We start from the raw sequence: 23,293 nt of genomic DNA on the forward strand, positions 1-23,293 counted from the left end.
GCGAGATCGTGCCGCAGGCCATTTGCTCTCGGCACGGCCTGGCCGTGGGCGCCAACACCATCTTCCTCACCAAGTTTTTCATGATGATGACCTTCCCGGCCTCCTACCCCGTCAGCAAGTTGCTGGACTGTGTCCTGGGCCAGGAGATCGGCACGGTCTATAACCGTGAGAAGTTGTTGGAGATGCTGCGGGTCACTGACCCTTATAATGATCTAGTCAAGGAGGAGCTCAACATTATCCAAGGAGCCCTGGAGCTGCGCACCAAGACGGTGGAGGACGTGATGACTCCCCTCCGAGACTGCTTCATGATTGCTGCTGAGGCTGTGCTCGACTTCAACACTATGTCCGAGATCATGGAGAGCGGTTATACCCGCATCCCCGTTTTCGAGGGTGATCGCTCCAACATTGTGGACCTGCTCTTCGTTAAAGACCTGGCTTTTGTGGACCCCGATGACTGCACTCCACTCAAGACCATCACCCGCTTCTACAACCATCCGCTGCATTTTGTCTTCAACGACACCAAGCTCGATGCCATGCTGGAGGAGTTCAAGAAAGGTGGGCTCGGGCATATGGCAGGGGTCTGGGGGTGCTGCTCGGTGGTGGTGAGCATCTACCTTCCTATGGCGAGCTGGCCGGGAAGGCTAGGGAGCTCTGCAGAGAGGTCCTCTCGGGTTCCTGCTTGAGGAGGGGTTTGGGAAGGTGCATTCGGGACAGAAAGTGGCCTGTGTTTAAGCATCTGCCACATCTGCCCATTCCCTGGGCCAGAAAGCTGATATGTGGCTGGTATGTGCCCCCGGCCTCTTTTCCCCACTGCACTGGGATGTGTGTGTGGGCACGGTGCCAAGCAAGGTTGTTTTCTTTCTTGCTTTTTCCACTCATCTGTCTATTATAGTGAGAACCGCTGACAGGAATCCGCACCCGTTACTTGGCTGTGTCTTCTCCGTGCTTTTTCAGCTGGCCTGACAGTGAGGAGCGGGTGGGCGGCTCGGGTAGGTCACCCATATCTTTCAGGCTTAGTGCGTGCACACGTGCTGAGATAAACAAGGCATTTTAGCTCCATTCATAGGCTCAGCCGGCCGACCTCAGCTCTGTGCTCGTGTTCCAGTTATTTTGACTTACGCTTTGATCTTGTAACTCATAAATAGTTTCAGGGTTCTTAAAATATATTCGAAAGCACCTGTTGGTGCTGCACTTCAGAGTTACACGACTTTTTCCCTAGGCTTCCCCCTGCCTCCAGGACCACAGGCTCAGCAAAGATGTGACCCTTTCTACCTCTCCAGTGTAGTGCGTGTATTAGTTGCATCAGAACGGGACTGAGGCTTTCTGGCCCCATCTTAATTGTAGGAGGTGTTGACCTGGCAAATGCATCTTAATTCCTGTTAGAAGCTTTTGCTTATGAAAAAGGAAGAAACTTTTTTTTGTTTTCCGCTTTAAATCTGTTCCTCTCTGCAAGCCAAGTAATAATGCTGTATGGCCTGTGCAGGAAAGTGCTTTCAAAGAAATAGTTGAGTGAAATTTCAAACAGTTTGGATGTGTGGACTCCAGTGCTGGAAAACTGAAGGCCATTGGAGTGCCACGGAGCTGTTTGTCCCTGGGGAGATCTGATCAAAGTACCACTGAGCAGCTCAGTCCTTGGGAGATGATCTGGCTGAGAGGAGATCTTTACAGCTGTGCTGACCCCACAGTTAGGCTAACGGGGAATATTTGAGTTCATCTTTTATCAACTTTTATCAACAAAATTTACCTTGCAAAGAACTTTGTAAATTGGTGAATGGTCTTTCTAGGTAATAGATTTGAATTGACACTTACATTTCAGGTGCTGTTTTGTCCACATGTTAAGCTTTGACAACATGGCATTTGATCTCTTTCTTCCTGCTTAACTCATTTTGGGGTTTTGGAGGGTTTCCCCATTGTTTTCCTCATCTTTATTTCATCTTCACAGATAGAAGGTGAACATACTCCTGCTTTTTACTGACCAGTGCAGCAGTGGTTTTCTTTCTCTCTTTCTGCCTCTCTGTGGTGATGGGGGAAATCTTACTTGGGTTCGGAGCTGTTGAAGGAGAGATGAGGGAGAGCCTCCCTCAGCTGTGGTTTCTGCGCTGCGGAATCTGGATCTGCAGCTTGGGAAACTCAATTATGTCACTTAACTGCTGGCTGGTTAAGATGGATTTCACTGCATGTGCGAGTGTAGGGTTCTTCTCTCCTCCCCCTCTGTTGTTTGGACTCCAGATAGCATGATGGGGTTCTTAACCTGTAGCAAGACCTGTGTTTTTTCTAGTTTGTTTCTCTGTAGCAATGTGTCTGAAGAAATGAATATTATGTTGGTTGCTTCATTTCCCCTGTCTGAAAGAGATGAAATGCACTCCTGTGTGTTAACATAGGAGTCCTTTTATTTAATAGCTGAGAGAATTAGGTATGCATTTTAATCCTACAAGTGTGGCTAAGCCAAATATGCCTCCTTACAGTTCCTGAAACTTGTGCTTAAAATAGGCTTCTTAAAAGTTCTCCTGGGTAGCTTGGAAGGTGCAGACCAGAGATCACTTTCCCTGGTAGCCAGAGGACTTCCCTCGCCTGCACTAGGAAGTGTCCCAGTAGTGCAAGTTTCAGATGACTTCCTAATGTGTGTTCCCTGCTGAGATCGCTGTGTCCTGGAATAGTCTCTGTGGCTGTGAATTAATTCAGGGTAGTTTGATCATACTTAACTGTTTACTCCGGAATAGCTATGCGGGTTGGTCTGTATCGACGAGCCCTGGTGTTAGAATCAGCTCTGTCTTAACTGGTTTCTCTTTAAAAGTGCAGATATGGTGGAAATAAATGGCTTCCTTTGTGTCCTTTGAAATGAATGTAAATAACTGATAGCTTGCTTGATCTGGCATAGCGCGGTGTCTTTTGCAAGAGTTCTTCAAACTTTCTTCTTCAGAGCAACCTTGCCAAATTCCCGTGAGAATGTACAAATTAAGGGTGAGAATCAAATTGCATGTTACTCTCCGGTAGAGTGTTGAAAATAAATAAGCTTACAGTTTTTAATCATTCCCCTCTCACCACCTTGACCTTCTGCCGCAGTAAGCTTGCTTCAAAACTCCTGTGTATGTATTTTTTTCCACCCAGGTCTCTGCTACCACCATTTGGTGCAATGGGCAGCTCTTGTGATAGTGCTGTCAGTTGAATACTTTAATCGGTTTAAGGAGAGAGGCTTGGTTTTTTTAAGTTTGGTAATTAGCTGGGTAGGTGGGGTTTTGAAGCTCACTTTTTGGGCAGGAGCAAAACATACTTAGCCTAAACAGAGAATGAAATCCTCCTTAGGAGGAGGAGATTAAAAGCCAAGCACGGCAGGATGTATGTCCTTACGCTGTTCCAGAAGATGAAATGGGTAGCTCTGTACTGCTTAGGCTGAACAGCTGGAGCATTTGGTGGTGGGCCTATTATTAATGTTCTTAGCCCATAATTGCAAAATAAGTATTTGTTTCACTTCTGTGCTGCCAGGCAAGAAACTTAGAGAGAGCTGCAGCATATTCCCACTGCCTTCTTGCTCTAATGTCTTAAAGTGTGAATAAACGTGATTTCTGAAGCAGTCTGCAAAAAAGCTTCTCTTTTAAAAAGCATTGTTTACTTACAAATAAATAAATAGCTTTTGAAAGAGGGACAATTTTCTATTCCCGTCGACAGACCTTAAACCTCTACCAGCACTGTCAAATCTATTTGCCTACAAGTTGAACAGGCTGAGTGTTTAACTTACTTGAATTCAATCATTCAAATTTAATGCAAGAAAGTATAAGGTACCCTTTATACTGGCCTAGGAAATGACCTGCCTGACTTTGCTCAGCGCAAAGAGATTCCTCATTTGAAGTAAGTCCACTCCCAGCTCATCTGACGTTGGCCATTGCTGTAAAGGGGAGCAAGGCGTTACCTGTACCAGGATTGATTCATGTCCTGGCTCCTAAGCTGCAGCAGGGAGTGAATGAGCGACAAAGTCATTTTTGGGAAGAAGCTAGTGAACTGTATCCACCAGTCTCCTTTTTCTTGTTGACAAGTGTGTGGGCTTGCTTTCCCCCCTGCCTTTTTGACAGTTTTCCTGGGTCTCTGTTCAAATGCTCTCTGGCACTTGCTCTTGGTGTTTTTCACAGGCAGATCTCTGCATGTGTGATCCTAAATCCAAAGCGTTCTATTTCTAGCTCCCTGCCTGCCAGAGCTACAAGAATTCAGCTTGAAAAGCCTCATGTTGTAATACTAATATTTTAAGATTGGCCCAGTTTCTATGAGCCATTGTACAGCTGCTTTCATGGTAGCCTGGATGGCTTCGGAGGGCAGCAGTTTCTCAGTCGGAGTCCTCCTTAGCTGGGGACTTTGAGTCCTAGGTTTTGATCTTATTTATATCTGTCTCCAATGTTATGTTATACTAAAGATCAGAGTTAATAACCTGTTACAAAGAAGTCACAGTAACTGTGTGCAGCAGTTCTGAGCTCCTGTTTTCTGAATCACGTGGCAGCCTTGAGAAAATTCCTAGATTCCTTATTAAAATCTTTCCCAACTGGACCTTAAAAGATTTTTCTTTCCTAAAAACCTTGTCAGATTTAACTTGATGATCTTCTTTTCATGCTCTGTTGGTCTTGTATTGTCTGGTTTTAATAGTGTGTATGTTTGGTGGCCATATTTAGTGTGGACACAGGACCTGGAGAAAAACTTTGTCCATTTCTTTTCTAGTTCCTCTTCCCCCTCCAAAGAAAACCAAGCCCCAGCAACCTGAAACCTAAAACGCTTACTTTTGAGGGAGCAGAGAAGGATACCTAGACCTACTTGCTCCTCTTTCGAGCACATAGATCCTCTTTTTGGAAGCAGGTAGGACAGCAAGTGATTGGTAGCCCAGGGACCCAAAGTTCTGCATTACTGTTTTTGGTCTGAAGTTTTTTTTTCTATTATTAGGTCACTTACCTTTCTGGTACAGCTCTAACCCAGGCTTGTAGGTGGCATCTTTCCTGTTCCCTTTCAGGTTTTATGGGTTCCCATCCTGCTGAAGTCCCATGAACAACCTTTATTTAATGGCCCTGAATGCTCACTATCTAGTTTATCTAACAGGTTGTCTCCTGAGCCATTTTTCTGTGTAAGCCTGTGACTGCAGCATTACGAGAAACTGGAAAAAACAACATAAATCCCTTCTGGGATTATCAAAGGCATGTAAAACTCCTTCTTGGAAAACAATATCGTTTTCAAGGCTGCTTGGCTAACAAAAGGCACATCCTCTGATCCTTTTGGGGAAATTCATATAAAGGGAAAGGTGTTGAGGAGGTCCAGCGTGGAGACTTTTTTGTGTGAAGAGAGTAAGGGAGTAGTAGGTGGGAGGGAATTTGCCACCAAGATACAGAAGGCTTAATATGGTATGCCTGCAGATTTGTTCCCTGAAGAAAAATTGCATGTGGGGGTGGGGGTTGCGTGACAAACTGTTTCTTGGCTGTCTGACAGTGTAGCACCCGCAGGTACTGCGCTGCCAAGAGCTTTGCTGGCCTTGCAGAGCTCCTGGGGGATGCGTGCTCGTTCCACTGGAGAGGAGCGGATGTGGGTTACTGCAGGCAGCCCTCCTGCTGGTATGCTGAGGGGGAGGCATCAAGGGGAATGCATTGGAGAACAGCTCCAGTTCTTCCTGGGCTCCCTACTGTAAAGATTTTTTTAGGGACCAGGAGAAGAAGAGATGCTGCTGGAGAGCAGCAGTGCTTCTTCACCCTGGCCTTGGTGAGGAGCCCAGCTGGAGGCTCTGTTCTGCTGCTGAGAGTAGAAAGAAATGTGGTTCAGGTGGTTGGCAGGGAGAGGAGTAGGTGAATTAAATGGCTTGAGCAGTAGAGGTTTAAATCTGACGCTCATGTTGGGTATGATTCTTGGAGTGCTTTTTAACCGATTGCTAGCAACTTTTGTCATTCGATGAAGACAAGAAGTTGCCTTTTCCTCCCCTCAACTGTTTGCTAAGTTAGCAAACGCTTTCCTCCACTGAAGCTGATGGGAGTGAATTCCACAAGTGAGCCATGTTCCTATCTGCTTTCTCTGTGTCTGTAAAGGTTATCTGTAATAGGCACAGATGTAAACTTCAGGTCAGTCTGTGCAGCCAGCAGCATTTCATAGCTGATTTTGGAGTAGAATAGAGAGAAGAGGCAGAATGTCAACTTCTGAGCAAATTCAGTAGTGCAGGAAAATGATGAGGTAGTTTAACCATTGCAGTATTCTTCCAGGGCTGAGATTTTTTTGAGTTTCAGTATTTCTCTGCCAACATGAGGTTCTGAAGAGCAGAACACTTTCTCTGTGAACTTCAGTTGACTCTAAGGGTGTAAGAACAATGACAGCGAATCCTCTGCAGTAGTACGTGTCTGACAATGGCTATGGCTGCATAGAGAAAGTATTAGAAAAGAGCAAATTCATTTTGTTCCCCACAGAAGCTTACTGATCTCATCAGGCTGCAATTCAAGAAGTTCTGGAACTAAAGATACTGTCTTTATTAAATAGCCCTAGATGCTTATTTCTTTCTGAGAGTGTGTCTAATCAAAACTGAACTTTTGTCAGTTCTTGCCCATAGACAAACAGCAATAGCGGGGTATGTCCTGTCAGTAGCTTTGTAGTGCTAGTGGCAGAAAGAGGTAGATCTAAAGGTTGCATTTCTGATTGTGACTTCTGTATGAAGCCATCCAAAGGTAGCTTTTGTTTTGGCAGGCTGTGATATCACTGTAACTGGAAATTGAGGAGATCAGGGACTTAGCCACCCCACACTTCATACATGTTATGAGCCCCAGTCCCCTTCCTTCTTTATTGAAGGAATCATTATAGTGAGTGGGAGAATTGGGGTGGTTACTAGGTCACTTAGCTTGGAGCATCAATGCCATTAAACTGTAGGCAAGATCTACACATCTTCCCGCTGTTGACTAGTGTCAGATTTTGTCTCGCTTGCTTGGAGGGCAGACATTCTAGTGCACAGGAATTAAGACCTGGAGAATTTAAAGTCTCCATACCTCACCTCTTCTGAACACTTTGCAATGTATGCTTAATATTAAGAGTCATAAGTCAGTTTTACAGCTGCTTAGGCACCATCAAGTAGGCCTAGAATGAAAGGAGTGGCCAAGCAGTGTGTTGAATGAGTCTATATGTCACCCTGCCATGCTTTTTCCATTAATACTTAACAAGAGCTCACTTTTTCATTAGCTTATGTGCCTCTCTAGAGTTGTGGTGCAATTGCCAGTCTAGGTAGACCAATTGCACTTCTAGTATTGAGTCCTTCCCAATTTCATTAATGGGGCTTGTAAAACTAGCCCTCAACACAGAGTACTCCAGTACTCTGAACCATACCCTGGTGAGCATGACCTGGTACTCCTGGTAATTTGACAAGGTCCTGAAATACAGCCTACCAGCTACCAATAGTGTAAATACTTGGTGCTAGTAAGCTACAGCCAACAGCACATGGCTAATAGTCGCAGATCAGATGGTTGATCCAGCCTGGCTCCTGCCAAGGTCACTGAGTCATTTCAGGACTATCTAGTGATTTTTGTTTCATTTTTCAACAATATATAATCATAGACAAAGAGATGCATAGATCTGTCATTAACCACCTTCTAGTGAAATCCACTTTTCCCTTGGCCTAGAAATCAGCATGGCCCAATAGTTGCTGGCAGAAGAAGCTATGCTGGGAATAAACTAGGACTGAGTGTGATGGTATACAAAGCATCTGTGAGAAGAGCATGAAAAGTAAAGCTGGTTAAGGAACTAAAAGGGGAAGAGCTAACTTAGTTACCTCAGTGTAGGTCTTCTTACAGAGGGGTAGGTGTAGGGAAGAGAAAGGGATGGCCTGGAACCAGTAAGTTGAGAAGCCCCTTGGTGTTCTAAATGGCTTTTTGTACAACATGGAGTAATGAAGTTCTGATTCTTCAAAACCTATTGTTATCAGTTGAGGCAGAAAAACTAAAGTCTGCTAAAAGATTTCCCATAGCTTCTTTTAAAAAAAAAAAAAACAACCCCAAACAAACAACCACAAAACAAAACAAAAACCCCACCAAAAATCCCCGCTAATGTAATGACTCCAGGACATGCAACTATACTGTGTCTTTTACAAAGTGGACTTGGAGGAACCAGGTCCCTGTTTGACATTGCAACTTGAAACACGAAGTTGCAATATCAGAGGGACAGATGGCAGAGAGATCCATCATGCTTGGAGAGAAACTGGATGTTCTTTTGACTTGCCACCGGAGTTGCATGTACCGGATGTGTTTAATGCAGTGGCTGGCTCAGCTTATCTTTCCATTCCTCATCCCCAAAACCAAAGAGGCTTTGATTCTTTCCAAACTTGTCTCCACTAACTCTTTCCTTTTTTGTCCTCCTTTACTGAAAAGTGCTCTCTTCCCTGTTTATGGCTCTGTCTGTAGTAGCTTTCCACTCTGGAGAGTCATGAGTAGTGGCCCTTGGAGACCTTTGAGCCATTGTTCTCATGTTTTGTGTTAAAATTGCCTGGGAGCCTTCCAGAATTTTGGTAGGCAGCCAGTTTTCACTGAAGAGAAGAATGACTTTCAGGATTTGCCACACTTCTGTGTTGTCTATGGGACATCATATGGGCTGTCTGTTTTTGACGACCGTGTTGTTTTAGTACACAAGCTGTAAATGCAAGAGATGTTTCTTTGTCTGGCTTGGCTGGCATGTTGGAAATCAGGATTCTTACATGGGTGTTTGTGATTATTTTTGTGATTTAAAGACATGAGTAGTCTTGCTCTTTACCTACTGGTGATGATATCTGCTTGAGAGGAAAGTGAAAAAATAATAGAAAAGCAACTTGTATTGTAATCAACTAGCCTGAAAATACCCAAGCCCCTCGATTGAACAGAAACCTCAAAGCTAAGAAGGCTTTTGTGAATGGGACTTACTTGTTTCTTTGTATTGAAGCATTTTGCTTGTAAATTGTTGGGTATAATAATTTCGATGTTTAAATATGAAGCAACAGCCCTTTTCATCAAGGAATTGTACTTTGAAGGGCAGAGTAAATGTGATGCCTGTCAATCTGGGAACTGAAACCTGATGATTATTGAGGCCTCAAGAGTTACAAGTTAACGTGATTCTGCTGCAGTTACTAATTAACCAAGCAAGAGCTTTGCTCCAGCCAAAGGAGCTGAGGCCAGAAGATGAGCACATACATTTAGTACAAAAGATCTGTATAGTTTTGTTTTCTGTAATGCTTTCCGTTGGGATTGCACCATTCTTTTGCTGGCAGTCCTAAAAGGATCTGCTCTTCAAATGAGTGGTGTTGTAACATTGCTCTCTGCAGCATGAACCATGCCATCAAGACCGGGCTCCTACTTGCTTGAGGTTCTCTCCTGCAGCAAGTGTGAATGAATTTTTTTTAGAATGAGTTTTTTATGGCAGTATAATCTCTTACAGTGATATGACGGAGCCATCCGTGACTGTTGATCTTTGTGGAGGTGAACAAGGCTTTATTTTCCCCACTTGTCCATGGATAATGAGGGCAACAAAATGCTGACTCTGCCTTAGTTGGATGCTCTGCTGCCAGCAAACAATTTTAAGAAGGATCTTGCCATTTCTGGTTTCCTTCCAGTATTCCACCTCCTGCTTTCAGAAGATTGTCCTGCCTGCCCTTTGCACTGCGGGGTTCAAAGTGCAGCCCGTGGTCGAAAGTGAGCCTGCAGGACCCCTTTCCACGCAACAGTTATGTGAGGACAAGGATGATCAGTTGCCCACTTTTATTGCTTGTGAATTGCTTGTCAGCAATTTCTAGACTCCTACAAAAAAGGAAGAAAATCTGCTGGTGTGAACTTGTTCTTGATAAAAATTTACAATCTGGCATCGAAAGTAGGTGTGGCTGTGGGTTTTAGGCAAGCTGCAGGCTTAATTCTTCCTATCTAGCCTGGGACATCTTTCCATTGGAAGCAAGTACAGCTCTTGCAGTTACAATTCCCATACACAGCAAGTGCAGACAGGGGCCTTCAGTTGATGTTACAGGGCATTTAGTAAGAGGCTTCACTTAAATTTTGTACTAGTTAAGGTAGGCCTAAATTGTGAATTAGAGTTATTCAGTAGCTCTAACTTGAACTCCAAGGGACATCACTAAGTTTTTGCTTCAAGGTGGATAAATTAGTGTGATATGTTTTGCTATGTGAATTCGTGTGGGTTTTTTCCCCTGCTGTGTAACTGCGGTATGTGTACAGATAAAGCTTTTTGACTTTCAGCTTTTATTTTAGTGTTTTGATGTAGTATGTGGGAAGCCGGGGAGGAAGCATCTCTCAAGGGACCAGTTACATGAAGACTCGCCGCCTAGGTCTTGCTTTTCCTCCAGCAGAGGAGAGGAGTAAGGGATGCCTCACCGGAGGCTGAGGCAGTGGTCCTGTGAGTAGCTCGCTATATGGACTACATGGTTGTAGCGGTATGGGATTTATGCTGCTCTTCAGATGTGATCTGGTCTTTATTGCATTCTGGTTCCCTGCCCTCATGGGGAATAACTTTTATCTTCTCATTGATACTCTAGTTTGCCTGGAGCCTTTTGGAGTGGTTAGACTTGAAAACACTGATAACTCCACAGCTAAATTCAAGAACTTCACACTGCTCACTGGGAGTATTTTTTCCTTCGCTTAGCATTGAAGAATTGCTTGCGCTATGTGAATGGGATTTCTCCCAGAGAAATCAAAATCCCTACCAAAATCATTGTCTATTTCTCTCTTAATGAAAATCCTGTACAGTGTACTTTAGACTCAACATCAGCTACTAAAAGTTTGAGTGCTCACTTGCAAGAGAAATGAGACTTTCTTGTATCACATGTAGAGGAAAGCCTGCTTCTGTTCCTTCTGTCCTAGCATAGCTGTGTTTTTCTGTGACCCTTACAGAGATCACAACACTCTTAAAGCTTTATTCTGTTTCCATGTGATGGAGCCTGCCTCTCTATCATAATCAGGACTGTCAGTTCTGTAGGTCTTTCTGTTTGGTTGACAAAGGCCTGGGGGGGATTACGATCACTAATGTGGAATTGCTTTGCCAGTAGCTTACTGATTTAATCCAGCTTGTGTTGTATTGTCTGAAGGCTCCCAAGGAGAACCTGGAAACGGAGAAGTTGCACAGTTCACCCTCTAGGCAGTCTTGGTGGGGGGTGAAGCTTCCCAACGTGGGAATCCCCTGAGGTTAGAGCTTGAGGAAGGCAGCTGGGGCAGTGAAAAAACTTAATTACCTACATAATGGATGCAGTCTCCAAGAACCACAGCAATCTGTTGCTTGATGCCAATCATAGGGTTGAACCTGTGAGTGGAGTTGTAGTGTGTGCAGCCAATGTGCAAGCAAATACAGTAGCTTTCTTTTTTCCTGCTTTCTCCAATGCCCCTGGGGTTAAGGGTGGGGCTGAAGGTTTCCCTATACCGTGTGATGCACCACGGATGTGAATCCCAATCTCTCCTCCTCCTCCTTTCTGCAGGGGCACACCTGCTGTGCATAGGATGAGAGGTCTACCAGGAGAGCTCTGATGTCAATGGCTCTATTCTGTTAATGTGGTTTTTTTGCTTTCCAGAACAGCTGTTTTGAATTTTCCAGTTTTTACTGTAATCTTTGAACAAGTTTTCTTTTTTTTTATGAGAGAGAGACTGGGGAAGGGTGTGGGGTGGAGGGAAGACACACATACATTTGAGTGTCGAGGGCATTTTCATTTCTGATTCCTGGCCTGAAAACTGGGTTTAAACTTGTTGCTTGCCTGCTGTTTGAACATGGTCCAGTGGTAAGAGGCTTTAATACATTTCTTCTTTGCAAATCATCAACCTCACATCTTCCAGTAAAGGAAAGAATTTGGGAGTATAGCTTCCAAGAGTAATAGCCCTCTCAGCCCCATGCAATGCACAAGCTCCAACCAAAAAATTCCAAGGAAAATATTCAGAAAGGGGGAAGTTGTCTAGCTGTATCCCTGACCGGTTTGCATTTAAACTATTGGGCTTTGCAGAGAGATCAGTATGCTCTTTTTCAGATAGACATGCAGCCATCCTGGAACTAACAACTATGCTGGAGTATCTTAATCTAAGCACAGAGTAGAGAAATTAACAAAATGTTTGTTATCTCCCAAGTTTATATTGATGATTGTCCTGGTTTTGGCTGGGATAGGGTTAAATTTCTTGCTAGTGCTGTGTTTTGGATTTAGTATGAGGAGAATGTTGATAACACACTGATGTTTTCAGTTGTTGCTAAGTACCCTCCTAGTCCAAGGACAGCTCCCATGCCTACTGACTGAGCTAGGTACACAAGATGGGAGGGAACATAATCAGGACAGCCAGCTCAGCTGGCTAATGGGGTATTCCATACCATGTGACGTCATGCTCAGTATATGAATGGTAGGCGTGATCCAGGAAGTACCGATCGCTACCTGGTTATCGGTCAGCGCGGGTGGTGAGCAATTGCATTGTGCATCACTTATTTTGTATATTTTATCATTATCATTATTATTCTCCCTTTTCTGTTTTATTAAACTGTCTTTATCTCAACTCACGAGTTTTTCTCACTCTTACCCTTCTGATTCTCTCCCCGTCCCACTGTGGGGGGGGGGGGTGAGTAAGCGGCTGCGTGGTATTTGGCTGCCTGCCAGGTTAAACCACGACAATGATGCTCTGTAGTTTGCCATTTTTCCCGCTCTCCAATTAATCTCTAGCTGAAAACACACTTCGAAGTGTTGGAGGCTGCATCAAAGTACCCTGCTTTCTACTTGCATCTGCCTCCTGATCAGTAGAAAGAGCTGAGTGCCTTGAGAAGTGCTTGAAAAGCTTAAAGGAGGATGCTGAGCAAAAAGCCACCACGAGGAAGCTGGGAGGCTTGGGGACTTGGGTGGCGTTGACGCTGAGTCTGGGTTCTACACCTATTTCCTCTGAAAAGCACTAAAACGGCAGTGCCCTGGCAGTTTTTAGAGGAAGCTTCAAGTGAACATTCTTTCAGGAGGGAATGAGCTTTAAGCTCGAGAGATTCTTTTAACAAATGAGGTTATCTTAACCATCCTCTCCAGCGCTGCAGTTAGTAGTTGTGACGAGAAATGAGTGTGTACTGTGATTAAACATGTACTCCCACAGCTAGAGGCAGCATGCAGTTTCTGGGAGCAAGAACTCTTGCTCTGGTAATGCTCGTGAACAATTCTCCTAACAAAAGGAATTCTCATTTCTCAGTGTTTTCTGTGGCTTTAAGGATGATTGGGACATAAAAAACCTGAAGGTATGACTGGATGCAAAAGTTCTTGCAGATAGGAACAGATTATTTTTTTAACCTCATAAAACTGAGTTTAAAGCGTACAGGAGATTAATTTTCCTATTCCTGTTTGTTTGTTTCCTCCAAAATGGAAAAATGACCTGAGGAAATCAAGGACATAACTGCTTCAAGTGAGTTGAGAGTTGGGCATGGATAAAGTGAAGGGTTTGATCTTTTGGATTTCCTAGTGCTGTCCAAAGTTGCATACAGACTGCGATGCCTTCTCTTTGTGCTTCAGTTACTTTGCTCTAGAATGAGGACTAATTTTTGTCCCTTCCCTTGTATCAACTGAATGGTTTTGTGGGAGCCAGTGTGTTTCAGCTCTTCTCCCGTAATTTAAGGTATATTATAGGAATTCGATTTAATCTTCATGTAATAGCTTCCTTGCATGAGGATTGCAACTTTCTTTAGACTGACAGTCCCTCCAATGACTCAGATCTTGTTTCTCTTGCCCTTGGCTGTCAATGTCTTTATTTAGTGTTTTCACTCTCCTTTCTGCAGATCAACATGTATTTCTCCTGGCACTGTTTGTTGGCACAAAGTGAGAAAAATCAGAGAGGGTAGGAGACAGTAGCAACAGATGATATGAGGCTATCCACTAGACAAGTGTGTGGAGACACAGTTAAGGTGAATGCCCCAATGGTTAATGCTTTGTTCTGTGTAGCTTTATGGGTACTAAAATTGCTGCTGTAAAGTTCATTGTTGGGTGCTTTCTAACCGCTTACTGACACAGGGGGTTTTAATCTGTTGTTTTTTCCTTACTGTGTCAGAGGTGCCATTTATCCTTTTATCCTATGCTGCTTGGCTTTTGTTTTCAGACAGTTTTAAAGTAATGTCCAGTTTAGGATTGATTATGAACTAAATACTTTACTGTTTTGCTGGGCTGAAAACCTAGTAGGCAAGTCTTTAAGTGGCATGGCTGTTATTGCTTAAATTCCCAGTCTTGAGGGATATGCAGGTAGCTCTCCTTTTGTTTCTTGTCGGTGACAAGGTGGTAACCAAAGTATGATCAAAAACCTTGGCTCCCTCATGAGCCAAGAAGTCTCGAGCTCTATTCCTGGTGCAGCTGGAAAGTTGTTCTTGCGCCGTGGACAGGTTGGTTACACTAGAGGCAGACACAACAGTGTTCCTCATTGCCATCCATTCCAATGAGTCTTGAGCAAGCTGGGTAAGAGGGATGCAGTGACATAGATCCAAGTCTGTTCTCACTGCTGGTGAAATTTGGGATGAAAAGGATGGCTTAGTTGGGCTTTTCTCTTTATTCCGTGTGTGATGATGTGATATGGTGAAATAGCAGCCCACCAACCTGCTCTTTGTCAACAGTTAAGAGGGTGTGCAAGGTCTGTCCTTTTGATAGTCCAGCCCTGCTCTAGGGTGGTACAGGCTACCTCCTCGGTGTGCCACTCACTCTGTCCTGCTTTTTCTGAGTGTATTGGCAGAGACTGGATTCTGCCACTGCTCTGATGGTTGTGTTGGGCCCGTGTGCACATCAGGGTCTAGGCTGGACTCGCCTCCATGATACAGAATTGAAAGAACCTGTGTCCTGTTGATACCATTATCCCTGTGTCTCTTCATGCTTCCATTAATGACTGATGTCTGATTAAAGTGTCTGTTACTGCAGAAGCTCAGTGTTGGACTTGTAATCAAGGGCACCATTGTGTTGTGCTAGCATGAAGAGTTTTGCTGCAGTTGTGATCATATTGATCTGTCTAGCTCCATCCTGGTTCTTTATTGTTTCCTTTGACATAGGAGGTAGGAACAGTATGGAGGAACTGAGAATTTTGCTGCTTGTCCCATTCAGAAAATGGATGACTGGAATAGTGAAGACATGATCCATTTTCTCATCCCTCTCCCGGGGGTTAGGCTTCTGCAGGGAAGGAGTGGACAGTAGTTCATCCTTCTTCCTTTGACTGATTAAAAGAAGAGGTGAGTGAATGGTGTCCTCCAGTAAAGTGTGAATTCAGAAATCTCATTCGAAAAGTTGCTACCAGAAGTGACAGAAATAGATTTCCAGTTTCGGAGAAAATTACTTCTCCTTAATTTTTAATCCCTTTGTGGTGGAACAGGGAGATGAAGGGAGTGATGGTAGGACTAGGTAGGGCAGCCTTTGAAGGCTGCACAAGGAAGAGATGGGAGTGTCGCAACCTTTGAGTTGTTAACCTTTTGAAGTCGCATGGGGTAGATGTCTCATTACCCTTTCCCCAACGCATGCACATTTTTACCTGTGACATACCAAGCAAATTGCCTTCTGCCTCAGAGGTGGTGAAGAGTTGTTAAACCTGTTTGGCTTCGAGGCAGTCATTCTGGGGATTCTCTTTATCTGCACGTGTGAGGGTCAGGAGGCCTCCAGAAGCCACCCTCCTCTTCCTATGTCTGATGTCCGCTCTGCAGGACCAGCGCTTAAGGCAAAAGCTCCTGTGCTGGGCGAGGGGTTTTAGTAAGTGCTTACGAAAACAGTGGTAGATCGTCCCTCCAGGGTCAGGTAAGGGAGCTGCAAAGCTTGTGGGGAAATCTGCAGCCACAATTGAACAAGCCAGTGACTTCTCACAATAGGGAGGGGGGTGCTTGAGTACAATGTTTGAAGATCTTATTAGAGAAATTCAACATTAAACTAGGTTTGCCATTTGATTTAAAATTTGATACTAAATTCTTGAAGCCAATTGTCATGTGTTTCATATTTTCCCTATCAGAATAAGCTGTTTTTAACATAAGTGACTGACTGCATTAGTGTCCATCGAAGTGCTGACTTCAGCATGAAGAAGCAGTGTATCTGCATCATGTACACATAGATGCATCTTGGCAGTGATGTTTCTTGGTATATAGCATGTCCGTAGCAGGTGACAATAATACTGAACAAAGCTATAAGCATTTCTGTTTGCTTGTATTTTTTTTTTTTTCTTTTTTCTTTTCTTCCAGCTCTTGCAAACTCCTATGAGATTGCTGAGACAAGCCAGGGTATGGGGTGGTCAAGGAGAATCCAGAAGCTCTGGAAAGAGAGGGAAAGTGAGAGAACTGCAGTTGTTCAGTGCATGGGAGAAGGTTAAAGCATAAAATACAGAAAATGAAAACTATCATAGAAAAATAGGAGGAAAAAAAAGTAGAAGGAGTAAAACCTACTGATGAGAATAATCACTGAAGTGTCTGACCTCCCTCTGCCGCTCTTGTCACAGCTAACACGCTCCTGAGTTGCTGTTTGTACTCGCCTGTGTTCTTGGCGTGTCTCAGTGGTCCATTTAATGTTACTAAAACAGGTGCCACATAGACACAGGCAAATGAGCTTTCTTCTTACTGTTCCACCAAAGGATATGACTCATTGCTGAAGTGATGGTTCATTTAGCGGAGCAGTTAAACTAAAAGTATGGAAATTGTCAGGGTTTCCAGTGATAACCATTTCCTTTGGATATTTTTTGTGTTACGGACACAGCAAGGAAACTTCTGACTGAGGACATTGGTCTATTAGGAATTGACTTGTATTCATAAGTTTAATTTATGTGAGCCTCATAATGCAGGTAACTGCCTGGTAGTGGAAGTTGAGCCAGATTTGAACCTATAGAAGATTATTGACTTGATCTTTTAATCCGTCAGATCATTCTTCACTCCTGTTTTCTGTTTGGATGTTGTAGTTTTGAGATATTTTTGGAAAGGGTACTGGGAAAACTTGCAAACATTTTTCAAACAAAAGATGGTTTGTCTTCATGGTTGGGAGGGTTCATTTGGACACTTGCTCTGACTTTTTTTTGTTTGGAAAACTGAAGTTCTTAGAAGTTAGATGGCGTTGGCTTTCTTTGTTCTTTCTTCTGTCTCAGACATCTGTATCAGCTCTCTCACCGAGCTCTTTATCTTACTTGGCTTTTCTGTGGATGCCTGGAGGCCTTGGCTCACATTCTCAAGAGTGTCCAATGGTTCAAGAAGCCATCGCTGCTATCAAATTACCTTGACAGCTGTTGTCCCATTTCATATTTGCCATCCCCTCCCCCTGGCTCCCTTGTGATTTTTGGCAGAAGCAGTGGCTATTGAGCAATAAAACTTGGATCTGAGGATCCTGTTGCTGGTGGGAAAATGAGATGAGAGCATACTAGTTAATGCCTTGCAACTTGACTTCTTCCTGATGTATAATCAGTAGCATCTTCATTTAAAAACAAAACCTACCACTAGCTACTCTGTTTGAGGATTGAGTGGGTGGTTCATTTACTGTTCATCTGGAGTTGTGCGATAGGTGCTGGTTTCTTAAATAGCACACTCTATACCAAGCTGTATATGACCAGATGAGCTCTTGATTTGTAGTCCTTGACAAATGCCTATGCATAAGGACTGCAAAACAGCTAGGATGCTCGTGTTGATGAAAGTAATCCATAAGGGCATGATTGACACTGTCTTCGTGTTAGTTTTATTGATGATCCTGCCCTTGCATAACCTGGAATAGAGCTCCTGTAGTACTATTTAGTAGACATTAAAGATGACCCGATGAGAAGCAATTGGTCTCGCTTGGATTTGAATTAACAAATGTAGAGATAGCATTTGGGGGCTCTTCTTTTGTGTGTGTTTGGGGATTTCATTGCCATTCTTCTAAATGCAACCATAAAACACTTCTGACAACTGACAGAAATGGTGATGATCTTCGGACCAACCATCATAAGAGAGCTGGCATCTCTGTAAACCTTTCCTTTTAAGATGTTTTGTCAGTTGTTTGAGAAGTTGGCTGATGCTTTAATCTCTACTGATCATTCCTCTTGTCCGTGTTGGAACATGTCAGCAACTAAATTTTGTGTAACATACTGGAAAGATTAGGAAGGAAGGAGCAGATCTTAATTGGAAAGATGACTGACAGAAAACAATTAATGTATCCAGAACACTCAGATCTGAGGAACACATATAGGAAAAGCATATAAAAAAATTATTTTGCTTGCAATGTGTATGATTTAATAGCCGATAACATCAGTGTGAAATGTAAAGCTTATAAAAGTCTGGATCAGACCAGCCTTAATGCATGTCTTACAGCTCCTAAATTACTGTGCCAAAGGGGGAAGACTAGACTCCTACTGAAACACGTGCTGCGACTGTTTTCTACGTGTCTGCGGAGAAGGGTATTTTAAACAGTTGGTGAATAGTTCTGGTGTGTGTGGAGTGAAATCATTACTTCAGTCAGTGGCTGTAAATTTGAGGGCTGGCGCCTTGAGGCTCCATCCTGGTAGGAGCCCACGTACTGTGGCACATTCGGGTGCTGTGGGGTCTTTCCAGGCTGTGCTGAAGAAGAGCCGGGGATGTAGTGCGACCAGCTGTGAAGTCAAGGGGGGAAAACTCAGAAAGCATAGGGTCAAAGAAGATGTCCTCTGACTTTGGAAAATCACTATTACATCAACATTACCCCCTGGAAAAGAAATAGAAGTAAAATAGAGAATGGATTACATCTAGGTGAAAAATGCATGAAGCGTCCCTCCCCTAGCTGTAACGAGTTGCAGGGTGGGATGCACGGGTTTTCTGTTGACATGTGGGGAAATAACTTTTTACTGACTTTTCTTTCCCCCTGAAGGAAAACAAAAAAACACTCATAAGGCCTCAATTTGGTGTACAACTTGATTAAAGCGTGGTGTGGTTTTGTTTTTTTTTTTTTTTTTTTTTTAAAGAAAAAAAAGTGCAATTTATCCTCCCTGCCCCGCATCCCTTGCTATCCTGGCATTTAACATGGGTTTAAACAAGGTGCTCCTTGGTCCGGTCTCTCCGTGGAGATCGCAGAAAGCGCTGGAAGGCTTGAGCTTCCTGCGATCCCTGGCATGTCTTCCGTTACGCAGCTATGGTTATTGTAGCAGTAGGGGGCTTGTTAGTTTTCCAACTGCAGTTCCCAGCGAACGTGTCTGCTCTGCGGTGTAGACTCCTGCACGTTTGGTGTTAAAATAGTTCTATAGCTTTCAGGCATCTTGCATTTCAAATATGGGTGGAGAAACAAGTGTTGGCCTTTAAGGCAGGGGTTTCAAAGCTTTTTGATATCAAAGGCCATGTTGACAACTTGGCAAGCACTTGTGGGCCCAAGTGCGTTAGATCTTTAGGATAGGAGCTGACTTGCTGCAGGCGTTGGAAAGGATGTTTTGCATTGTTTAAATGTATTGTCAGGTGTGTTATTCCCTTTCTTTGCAATGTGGCTGCTAAAATGTCTCCTCCTTTCATGCTAGCCTTGGCTCACTTTCCCGTCAGCCAGAGAAGGGGTTAACTTGCTGTTACAGTCTGCTCCAGCTTGTGTCTTGCTGTCCAGTCTCTTCTGCTTAAACCTGCTCTCGTGGGGAATCCCAGCTCCTGACCCCTCTGCTGCAGTGGCTCGCGCTGTGGCTGCAGAGGGTGGAAGGGAGCTTTGGGGAACGTGTTAAGCTTGGCTGGCAGGTTGCAGGGTGGGAGGAAGCATCTCAGCTGTGAGTCCTTCATAGCCCTCTCCCTGGTGTGGGAAGAGGGTAGGGTTCTGCAAACCCAGGAAAGCAGCCAGTTCTGGCAGGGCAGAGCTTGTCTATCCTGGTCAAGGTCTCAGAGGTCTTACCAGGTTACTTGCTTGTTGACTGTTTGAAATACCAGCATGTGTCGCTTCCGCTCTGCTCCTGCACTTTCCAGCCTTGCTGAACTGCCGCTCTGCTTTCTCGCATCGGGTGCATTAACTTTGTTGGTTTGCTGCGGTATCTGAGCATCTTTCCGTGATAGACTAACATCTTACCAGTACTTAATGCACTATGCTGCACATCTATAATGAGGTTTATTGTCATTTCCTATATGAGGCAAGTGAAGTACAGAGGTCAGTGCTACAACACAGTGCAGAAGGACAAATGCAACGCCCATAGATGTACAAAAGCTTTTCTTAGCATCAGCTCTACTGCAACCAGCGTAGCTATGCCAGTGTGGAGTGCACCCAGGCTAATTGTTTGGGTCTTTGTCTGGCTCAGGGACAGAGCTTGCAGCTTGCATTAAGCTCTGGCTGCACTGCTGGCTCGCTTGCTGGAAGGAGCAAAGCTGGCATGGATGTTACAGCTTTTAAATGCAGTCACAGGTTTTGGTCTGAAGTGGAAGCGTACTTTAAGAGCTGCATTGTTTTGCATGAAAGACTAAACAACAAATCTGTAGCAGTGTGGAGGAGAAGCCAGTTCTCCTGGTCATGTGTTTTCACCACAAAGACCCTGTTTCTTCTTTTACTTAACTGAAGAATTCCATTAGATCAAAAGCTAGTTAAGGAAAATAGAGCCCCATGTGGTCCTGTGGGGTTACTTAGGCAAGTGCTATTTTTAGGAATCCCAATTGAGTAAGCCCTGGCTCTCGCTGCTGTTAAAATCCATGGAAGCAAAATTAAAACTTCTACCTTCATCACATCCGCATGTAGGCCACTTGGCTCTAGCCATCTGTTTTTTTTTCTCACTTGCGCCTCCCCCAGCTCATTCCCTGCCTTGCGGGGATTTTTGCCTTTCCAAGTGAGAGTTAATCAGTTCCTTGGGCGTGGGAGATTTGGAATAAGGCAGGTAGGAAGTAATAAATTGTTCCCATTCTGCATCTCTGAGGATCGTTATCAGAGTTGTTAATGAGCTCTTGCCCTCCAGTCCTAAGGGTTCTGCCTAACTCTGCTCAACTGCTTCTCCTCACTTTAGCTTCTGTGGCCCAGTTTCATTGATCTGTAGAAGATGCTCCTTGCCTGCTTCTCCCCCTACCAAGAGCAGAGAGCCCAGGTTTGCAAAATGTGACTTGTTTGCAGCTCTTTCTCCTTGGTGCTGCTGAAGAAAACTTCTTGCTCACAAAGGTTTCTATACAGACCTGCTTGACCAGCCTTGTAGGAGAATTGGGGGCGGGGAGGGTGATGATATAAGTAAGACAGTTTGGTCTTGAATTCAAATACAAGAATCCAGTTCCTTTTCTGGAAACAGTTGCCTGACAGTGACCAGATTCCTCTCCACAACTTCTTGCCCTGGTTTGCAACATGTAGAGATTTCGTTGGTTATTTTTGTGAGTATTTTTTTTCTAAATCTGAGCAGAAAAGCAGCGGAGGGGTAAGGTGGAGGCCATGGCAGGAAAAGAGGCTAAAGCCTGAGAAAACTTTGGGAGTGTGGCTCCAGGGAAAGCCTGATGAACCTTTCTGAGCTGGTTGAAAAGGGTGAGAACTGCAAGCGGTACTTTGATTCATACTGTTTGTACAAATTTCCTTTCCATAATTTTTTATTTAAAAAAAATATTGTGAAGAAATCACATTGTCACAATTCTAAGTAGAAGAATAAATTTGTAAGGGCCTGGAGATTTAGCTTAAGGACTTGGTTCAGAAGTGAGGGTGAACAGTGCTTTAAATCTGAAGACCCTCTGTTGGCTCATAATTTTCTTCAGGTTGCATGATCTCTGCTTGAAGAACCCTTTGTGTAAAAACCACAGCAGCAACAAAAAAACCCACTTCTGAAGTCTTGTGTCAGGGCTAAAATTCGCTGTGTTACTGGGCTGTGTGGAGAAGACAGCAATATTCTGTGAAATATTTGAGGTCCTTTTAAATACAGAGCAAGTAACTGGTGACCTTTTAAGCTTGGTTGACATTAGCCACTTGCTAATGTTTCATGTCAGGCTGAGGTGATGAGAAATTGGTCAGGATGATATTTGTCTGTCCTGGTGTAAATGCAGTTAGATGGGCAAAGTTTTCATAATGTTTCAGTTTTCTCCATTTAGAGATCTGGCTTGAGCTTGGCCAGCAAGAGTGGTCTTACTGACACGAATTGCACGTCCCCTCGGTCTTTGTGAGTCCTAGCAGGAGTCATGTGTAGAGAAGCCAAAGGTGAATTGAACCAAAGCAGTGCCCTAAAACAAGATTAGGAAAGCATTAGTCTCGGGACAGATTGAAACATCCTTGGACTATGCTTAGAATATGGCACGCACAGTGTTACACTGCTGCATCCTTGGTAGTATGGACATGATTGTGTCAATGGACAAGGCTCAGGGATATTTAACAGATCTATAATGCTCTGTTGGCTAAATGATTCCTCTTCCATGTATGCATGTAGTCAGCTCTTCTCTCTTTTCTTCTCTTTCTTGGGAGTAGCTGTTCACAGACCCCCAAAAAGATGTGGTTTATTGCTCCTCAAGGCTAGAATCATTTTCTATCTGGAAAATTTGGAGGCTTTATGGCTTCCCATCGCAGAATGGAAGTCCAAGTAAATAATCCTAAATTCTTTGAAAAATGTGGAATAGATAACACTTAGTTGCCCTTCACAGGGACTGGGGATCAGAAACAGCATCAGTATGTGAACTGCTGCAAAGATCAACTGTACAAAGCTATAGTACTGGGAGCCAGGAATTTTCATCGTAAAATATTGATTGTTTTCCTTGCGGAAAAGCAAATTGTGGTGATGCCTTGTTACTGCAGAGTCTCCTTGCTGCAGCTTAACGGAAGAACAAGCCACTGTCAAGCCACAGACTGGAATTAGAGGGATGTAATGTCCCGCGTTGACAACCACTGAACTGACTGGCAGGATGTGACAACAAATAAACTGAACAAGCATAACATTTCTTGGTTGTGTCCTTGTAACTGGGCAAGAAAACGTGCGTTGTGATGCTTTCAGTCTGTCAGATTTTGTGATGCTTTCAGTCAGTCAAACAAACTAGTTCTGTAAGTGTGCAGCTCTCCCCCCCGCAAACCTCACACTTTCTGGGTGGCACTGCAGTGAGAGACTTTGCTAGCTAGCCTGCAAGTCAGCTTTTTCTGTTGGTTCCCTCCCCCTGCACTGCCCCGCCCTCCCCCCCGCCAAAGGTTGGTTCCCTGATGATATTTTCCAGTGATTTTTTTCATTATTATTTTTGATATCACAAAACTATATGTTGTGTGTTAGCCTTGGGTGTGGTTTTCACCTTGAAGTCCTATTGGGATATAGGATGGTCTAGGCATCACCTGTAGGGTGTCCTTACTTTTAAGAAAGGTACAATTTTTAAGGTAGATGTTTTGCAAGAGACAAGCGAGAACTGCGTTTTTCAGAGCAGTTAAATCAGCAATGGTGTTTTTAATTGTTTTCTTCTGGCAGAAGGTTTTTTTGAAGAAACAGCTGTGGAGTATTGCCATGTTGTGTTTCGGAGC

General features: G+C 43.9%; 1 protein-coding gene across 1 annotated transcript in view; it reads left to right on the forward strand.

Annotated features, from left to right (window-relative positions):
* The window catches only part of CNNM2 (cyclin and CBS domain divalent metal cation transport mediator 2), a 116,933-nt gene that overhangs the window by 388 nt on the left and 93,252 nt on the right, over window positions 1–23,293 (forward strand). Inside the window, exon 1 of the mRNA XM_009578649.1 lies at window positions 1–555. This exon is cut by the window's left edge and continues 388 nt beyond it. Coding sequence (XP_009576944.1) covers window positions 1–555 — 555 coding nt within the window. The remainder of the gene's footprint in view (window positions 556–23,293) is intronic.

This window comes from Fulmarus glacialis, unplaced genomic scaffold (assembly GCF_000690835.1).
Source record: "Fulmarus glacialis isolate BGI_N327 unplaced genomic scaffold, ASM69083v1 scaffold2295, whole genome shotgun sequence".
NCBI lineage: Eukaryota > Metazoa > Chordata > Aves > Procellariiformes > Procellariidae > Fulmarus > Fulmarus glacialis.